This window comes from Sinocyclocheilus rhinocerous, unplaced genomic scaffold (assembly GCF_001515625.1).
Source record: "Sinocyclocheilus rhinocerous isolate Xijiao unplaced genomic scaffold, SAMN03320098_v1.1 scaffold758, whole genome shotgun sequence".
Lineage (NCBI taxonomy): Eukaryota > Metazoa > Chordata > Actinopteri > Cypriniformes > Cyprinidae > Sinocyclocheilus > Sinocyclocheilus rhinocerous.
Window position 1 is genome coordinate 44,020 of NW_015664007.1, and position 7,870 is coordinate 51,889.

General features: G+C 35.0%; 1 protein-coding gene across 1 annotated transcript in view; it reads left to right on the plus strand.

Moving 5' to 3' along the window:
* Nucleotides 1-931: 931 nt before the first annotated feature.
* LOC107729060 (protein-glutamine gamma-glutamyltransferase K-like) overlaps nt 932-7,870 on the plus strand; it is a 10,644-nt gene continuing 3,705 nt past the window's right edge. Inside the window, exons 1-11 of the mRNA XM_016539411.1 lie at nt 932-1,005; nt 1,993-2,108; nt 2,208-2,399; nt 3,414-3,570; nt 4,467-4,603; nt 4,685-4,803; nt 5,706-5,813; nt 6,050-6,227; nt 6,323-6,461; nt 7,337-7,529; nt 7,641-7,794. Coding sequence (XP_016394897.1) covers nt 932-1,005; nt 1,993-2,108; nt 2,208-2,399; nt 3,414-3,570; nt 4,467-4,603; nt 4,685-4,803; nt 5,706-5,813; nt 6,050-6,227; nt 6,323-6,461; nt 7,337-7,529; nt 7,641-7,794 — 1,567 coding nt within the window. The remainder of the gene's footprint in view (nt 1,006-1,992; nt 2,109-2,207; nt 2,400-3,413; nt 3,571-4,466; nt 4,604-4,684; nt 4,804-5,705; nt 5,814-6,049; nt 6,228-6,322; nt 6,462-7,336; nt 7,530-7,640; nt 7,795-7,870) is intronic.

Genomic DNA, 7,870 nt, shown 5'->3' on the forward strand with positions numbered 1-7,870 from the left:
TGTTTTACCAAGTTCAAGATTAAGTTTGAGGATGATTCTCGCAAAACTGTATTTTCTACAATAATTTTTCAAGGTAAATTAAAAGATTTTAAAATGGTCATAATTCACAATTTATATATACAGTTCAACAGCAAAAACTGTGAGGAAAAAATAAATGTCACATTTGGTTAGAGCATTTTCTATAACTTCAAGTCAAGCTGCAATACCAAACAGGCACGGCGATGCCAACAGACCACTATACCGCTGGCCTTAAAGGGTCATGAAACCCTAAACTACATTTTTTTTTAGATTTTAACAGATTTATGTGTGTTGAACACCATTTAAGACAATATTAGCATCTGTTAGCTTTAACTGAAGGAAAAAAATGTCTAATTTTGAGCTTTTTTCCCCATTACTTTCGTCTGCGGGGTTTAAAATCGTCATGGTGGCGACGTCACAGGTTGTGACGTGGCAAAGGACTATAGGCTTGTTCGAGATGCATCGGCGCTGCGCAGACCGATCGGCGTATGACATCAAAGTACCGGCGATCTCACGGCAATTCGTACATATTTTACGAGGTGGCTAATTCGTACAGATTCGTACGACTTCACTCGTACAAATTCATATGATTTGTGCTAAATCGTACGTATTTTACGAGTTGCACAATTCGTATGAATTTGTACGAATGACCTACACCTAACCCTGCCCCTAAACCTACCCATCACTGGGGTCTAGACAAATCGTACAAAATCGTACGAGTGAGGTCATATGAATTAGCCACCTCGTAAAATACATACGAATTGTTCGTGAGATAGGGTTGGCCTTATAGTACGTTGATGACGCGCCAGTGTCTCATAATTATTCATGAGACTGAGTTTTCTTATCCTATGCGAAGACAATGTCTGCGTTCGAAACCGCATACTCAATGAGTAGGTACTTAAGTTTACGTATGATGAGGAAAGCACTAATGCTGGTCCAGGATGATGTCATGCACTTTAATCCAGCTGCCCGCAGGTTCTTATTCAGGTGTGAGTGTAAGAGGCGTCTTTTGTGGAAGAACTATGATAATGACTCGACGTTTGGTGTGGGAGGTGATGCATGACATTTCAATGACATTTCAATGAGGAAACATAACAGTAGAAGACTTGTTTTAGTATATGAACACCAGCAATTTAAGAGTTTGGATGCATCTGCTGATTCTTTATTATGATGATTTTCCAATATGATTTTCCATATGTTAATAATAGTAAAGTGAAATGATGAAGGTGCATCCTAGGAACACGTCCTTCTCTGTCTCTAATTTCAGTATTGTAAAGAAATCATCTGTTGGCACAACTGTATTTGAACGATTGCATTTATCTACAAAATTTAATTTAAACAGCATGTAAGTAGAAACCTTTGGATCAAAAGATTGTTAAAATCTTGATGAACTTGCATTCAATCCAAAGTTTTCTCTGCTAGTGTAGGTTAACCAAGTATTTTATGACTCAAAATCAAATCTAATGTGAACCTGGAATTAAATACAAAGATGAGGAATTTAAATAAATAATTAAATATATTTATTTTACATTTACATTTGCACATTTGGCAGACACTTTTATCCAAAATTACAAATCTTATTTATATTTTATTTATTTATTTATTTGTTTGTTTGTTATTACTAAGGATGTAAAATTTAAATAAATATTTGAAAACATTTATTGATGTTTTAGAATTATATTTATCAATTTAATATTTTTTTGTATTTTATTTATTTGAATTGTATTAAAATAATTTATGTATTTATTTATTTATTAGAATTGTATTTATTGCATTTTTATTTATTCAGTTTTATATTTATTACATTTTCATAATATGCACATACACATTTTTTTTTTTAATTTTTATTATTTTTTTTAGTTGATTCAAATATTAGAATTAGAATATATATTTATTAATTTTATTTAATATTTATATTTTTTATTGCTTGATTGAAAGAGCATTTAACATATTTTTTCTCTCTCAATATTTCAGCCTGCTTGCAGAAATGTCTAGCTCTAACACCAACACTGGAGGTCCCAGTGCCAGCGCTCCTGCTGCTGCGACCCCGGCTGCTTCAGGTGAGGAGGAAGAGGATGAGGGAGACTCTAGTGCAGTTCATTTGCATGAAAAATAGTCCACTATTGTTGGGAAAACATTGAGATTTGATGCTTTAAGGGATGTGTAAACATTTCCTCTCTTATTCACAGACACGCTTCTGACGGTTCACTCCGTTGACCTCCTGAAATCCAAGGATGGGCCGAACCGGCGCGAGCATCGCACAGAAGCTTACTTTAGCGACAAGCTGATCGTCCGCAGAGGACAGACCTTCCAGATGTGGATCGAGTTCTCGAGACCCTTCAACCCCAAATCTGACCGTCTGCAGCTGCAGCTGAAGTTAGGTGAGTGAGCCACGTTCACAAAACCTATTTGACAACATACATTATTTTTTGTTTCATGAGGTGCTCAGAAATGACTCCGAAGAAAAAGATTTAACTTATTTTATTTCAGCTAGTTGCCAATGCAGCATTTCTAATTTTTGTTTTGTTTAACTTGCTGTACCAAAATAACTAAAGCTAAAACTGAAATAAAAATAAAAATAATAAAATAATAAATTTAAATAACATAATTAAAATAATAACAAAATATAACATATATTTTTTAAAAATAATCAAAATGATAAAATTACTAAAACTTTAAAGAAAATAAAAATAAACAATATAAAAACTAATTCAAGTTTGCAATAGTAATTTTATAATAGTATAAAATTGAGATACTATTATAAACATTATAATAGTATCTCAGTTATAGTAAAATAACTCATAAAAAAACACAATTAATGTCTGAAAAAGCAGAATCAGAATCGAAATCAGAGTGAAATCAAAATCAGAAATCAAATCAGTATCAGAAGAACAACTTCGAAATCAATAGTCAATCCATCAATAATAAAAAAAAAACTTAACCAGGCATTAAGGTGCATTTAAAATTAATTGATCTTATTTTAACTGGTGTTGGATATCTGTGTGGAAACTCATAAAACATAATCATGCAGTGGCTATGGAAATGAAAACATGTTTTTCATTCAGAGTCAGATGCATTAGCATTGTTTGAATGACAAATCAGTGTGTGACAGAGAGAGAAAGATGCCCAGACATTCTGACGGTTAGTTCAATTATCTTGCCCTTTATTTGGGAAAGAAAAACTGACAGATGAATCTATTCATTCGTGATGGATGGGAGTCATAAAGTGCTTGTGATTATGTGACCTAATCCGTCTAATCCAGCTGCTCCTAAAATCTTTTTTCTTAATGGCTCTCCAGCTGAGTCACTGACAGATGATTCGATTAAAGCTAAATCATTAAGACGGTGTTCGTCTGACAGTAATGTTTCCATGTCTGGGTTGTGTTTTTGGCACAGAGCCGATCTTCAGCAGAAGTACCGGGATTCACATCTCTGTCCCGTTAGTGGACGTCCTGGAAGACGGCCGCTGGGAGATGAAGATCGGCGGTCAACACTCTTCCCACCGCCTCCATCGGCCGCTACAAGGTGACCGTGGAGTCTTTCTCACCGAAGGGCAAGCTGCTGTTCCCCTGCACCCCGAACGACGTGTACATGCTCTTCAACCCCTGGTGTGAAGGTACGGAGAAATGATAAAATTACTAAAACTTTAAAGAAAATAAAAATAAACAATATAAAAACTAATTCAAGTTTGCAATAGTAATTTTATAATAGTATAAAATTGAGATACTATTATAAACATTATAATAGTATCTCAGTTATAGTAAAATAACTCATAAAAAAACACAATTAATGTCTGAAAAAGCAGAATCAGAATCGAAATCAGAGTGAAATCAAAATCAGAAATCAAATCAGTATCAGAAGAACAACTTCGAAATCAATAGTCAATCCATCAATAATAAAAAAAAAACTTAACCAGGCATTAAGGTGCATTTAAAATTAATTGATCTTATTTTAACTGGTGTTGGATATCTGTGTGGAAACTCATAAAACATAATCATGCAGTGGCTATGGAAATGAAAACATGTTTTTCATTCAGAGTCAGATGCATTAGCATTGTTTGAATGACAAATCAGTGTGTGACAGAGAGAGAAAGATGCCCAGACATTCTGATGGTTAGTTCAATTATCTTGCCCTTTATTTGGGAAAGAAAAACTGACAGATGAATCTATTCATTCGTGATGGATGGGAGTCATAAAGTGCTTGTGATTATGTGACCTAATCCGTCTAATCCAGCTGCTCCTAAAATCTTTTTTCTTAATGGCTCTCCAGCTGAGTCACTGACAGATGATTCGATTAAAGCTAAATCATTAAGACGGTGTTCGTCTGACAGTAATGTTTCCATGTCTGGGTTGTGTTTTTGGCACAGAGCCGATCTTCAGCAGAAGTACCGGGATTCACATCTCTGTCCCGTTAGTGGACGTCCTGGAAGACGGCCGCTGGGAGATGAAGATCGGCGGTCAACACTCTTCCCACCGCCTCCATCGGCCGCTACAAGGTGACCGTGGAGTCTTTCTCACCGAAGGGCAAGCTGCTGTTCCCCTGCACCCCGAACGACGTGTACATGCTCTTCAACCCCTGGTGTGAAGGTACGGAGTCAGCGGAAGACACTCATCTTTTCCTCATTTGCATTAATGAAGTAACACTACATTTAATCTGTCTTTCCTCAGATGATCCTGTGTATCTGGATAATGAAGCGGAAAGGAAAGAGTATGTTCTGAATAGCATGGGCAAAGTTTACTACGGAACCGAGCAGCAAATTGGAACCAGAACATGGAATTTTGCTCAGGTGTGGAAACACACAACTCCGACGTAGAGAGTGACTGTTATTATTATTATTATAGTTTGAACAGGTTTTTTATTATTATTATTATTATTATGCTATTCTTTTATCAGTTTGAACAGATTCTATTATTGTCTATTATTCTATTACTATTGTTGTTGTTGTTGTTGCAATGATTCATATGTTTTATTAATTTAATTTATTATTATTATTATGCATTTTTATTGGTTTATTATTATTGTTATTATCTCCATTATTATTGCTAATTTGCAATTGTTTTATACATTTGAAAAGGATTATTATTATCATCACCATCGTCATCATGCAATTATTTTTTCAGTTTGAACAGATTTATTATTGTCTATAATTCTAATAATAATAATAATAATAATAATGGAAATAACAACAAATAATAGTAACAACAACAAAAACAATAATAATCAAAATGATAAAGGGGCAAAACAGCAACAATAATAATAATAATAAACAATTTCAGTTTCAATAATGAAAAACACTGTAAAAAATAAAAAGTTGAGAAAACTTAAAAGTTTAAGGCAACCCGCTTCAGCGGATTTTTTTCTCAACTTGTTTTTGTAGGAGATTTTTGAGTCTTCTCAACTTTTTATTGTGTAAACTGAAAACAACAAGTTGCGAAAACACAAACATTTGCTGAAGCTGGTTGCCTTAAACTTTTAAGTTTTCTCAACTTTTTATTTTTTACAGTGTAATAATAATGAAATTAAATACTAGTATTAATATTAGCTATTATATATTATGCAATTGTTTTATCAGTTTCAATCAAATTCTAGTATTATCTATGATTCTACAGTTATTATTATTATTTCCATTTTTCGATTATTTTCAATTCCATTATTATGATTTGTATTATTTTGCATTCGTTTGATCAGTTTGAACAGGATATCCTGGAAGCGTGTCTGTTCCTGTTGGAGAGAGGTCAGGTCGCTATGACCGAATGGAGAGATCCAGTGATCGTGTCCAGAATGGTATCTGCTCTGGTGAGTCACGTTCACAAGACGTCGACATGCATTCATAAGAAATCATGAATATGACATGGATTTGAGCAGGTGAATTACAGTTGCCAGCATGTGGTAGTTTTAAGTTCATACAGGACACAAAACAACATGTACTGTCTTTTTCAACATTTACTGTGAGGAACAGAAAAGTATAAGGCGTGCAATTAAAGAGCTGAAGAGCACCTGTTTCGAAAGGCTTTTCTGTTCTTCTGGGACAGGTGAACTCCAACGATGACTACGGTGTTCTGATGGGTAACTGGAAAGACAGCTATGAGGGCGGGACGTCTCCCACCGCCTGGAGCGGGAGCGGCGACATCCTGAGACAGTATTACAAAAGTTCAGGGAAGCCCGTCAAATTCGCCCAGTGCTGGGTTTTCGCGGGAGTCACCAATTCCGGTACGTTTGGATGTCTCTTTTTATCACTCTAGTGAAAATTTATTTTTACCATGTTTTTAGAAATAAAATGTTATATAAATACATTTCTCTCTCAGTGTTGAGATGTCTCGGTATTCCCACCCGCTGTGTGACCAACTTCAGCTCGGCTCACGACACGGACCTTTCCTTGACCACAGACATTTATATTGATGAGAAACTGGAAATCATCAAAGACAAGACCAGCGATTCTGTATGGTACGAAAAAAACAACAACCATCACCTCTTAAGTTCCTTTTATTGTCATTAATATCATCAGTGTCAGGTTTCTGTTATACTTAGACTCCACCGATCAGTAAAACATATGCTTGGAAAAATTTTAATTAAATTTTGTTGGTAAGTGAGCTGACAGTTCTCAAATACAGCCATCATTACTGACACTTTACATTAATATGGTACTAGGATTATTATATTCAACTAAAAGTAAAACCATAAATAAATTCATCTCTTGAAATACAATAAATGTTGACAAAATAACCTACTGCAACTATGCTTTATTTCATATATATATATAAATGTATACATATAAATATATAATCTTTGCAGTATTATTTTACCAAAATAAGAGGGATCATACAAATTGCATGTTAGTTTTTATTTAGTACTGACCTGAATAAGATATTTCACATAAAAGACGTTTATGTATAGTCCACAAGAGAAAATAATAGTTGAATTTATACAAATGACCCCGTTCAAAAGTTTACATGCTTGTTTCTTAATACTGTGTTGTTACCTGGGTGATCCACAGCTGTTTATTTATTTTATTTTATTTTTTTTTGTGATAGTTGTTCATGAGTCCGTTGTCAGTTATTTAATTTAGATATTTTGTATATTTGATTTTTATGATTATTTAATGTTTATTTAATAATTTTCGCAACACAAAGTGACAGAAATCAGTTGAAAAAAACCTACCCTGCAACCTGCCCTAATAATATTTAGTTTGAGGTTGATCATGATTTTTTTTTTTAAGTAAAAAAAAAAAAAAAAAATCAGGCCATGTTCTAGGCCTATTCAGCTTTATTTTTGTAAATTGCAGACCAACAATAAATGCTTTAAATAAACTTTCTCTGAAGGAACTTCCACGTGTGGAACGAGTCCTGGATGACCCGTCTGGACCTCCCGGAAGGTTACGGCGGGTGGCAGGTGGTGGACTCGACCCCTCAGGAGCCCAGCCAGGGTTCATACCGCTGCAGTCCCACCCCCGTCTCCGCCGTCCGCAACGGACAAGTCAACCTGAAATTTGACACTCCGTTTGTCTTTGCCGAAGTGAGCACTTTCATATAAACCTCTTCTCACCCTCACTTGTGTCTGATGAGGTTTTGAACTTAATTCAGAACATCTGCTGAATGGCTGAAATGGTTTCACTGTGCGTCTCAGGTAAACAGTGACAGAATCTACTGGCAGAAGAAACCCGATGGAAGTTTCAGTCAGGTTCATGTGGAGAAGAACTCCATCGGTCAGAGCATTAGTACTAAAGCTGTGGGATCTGATGCGCGTGTGGACATCACACACCTCTACAAATACCCAGAAGGTAACAAAACAAATGCATCTGGTCCAAAACCTAGAGCTGCCTTCCCAGAAACATTTTAAGGCATCATAGACAGGCT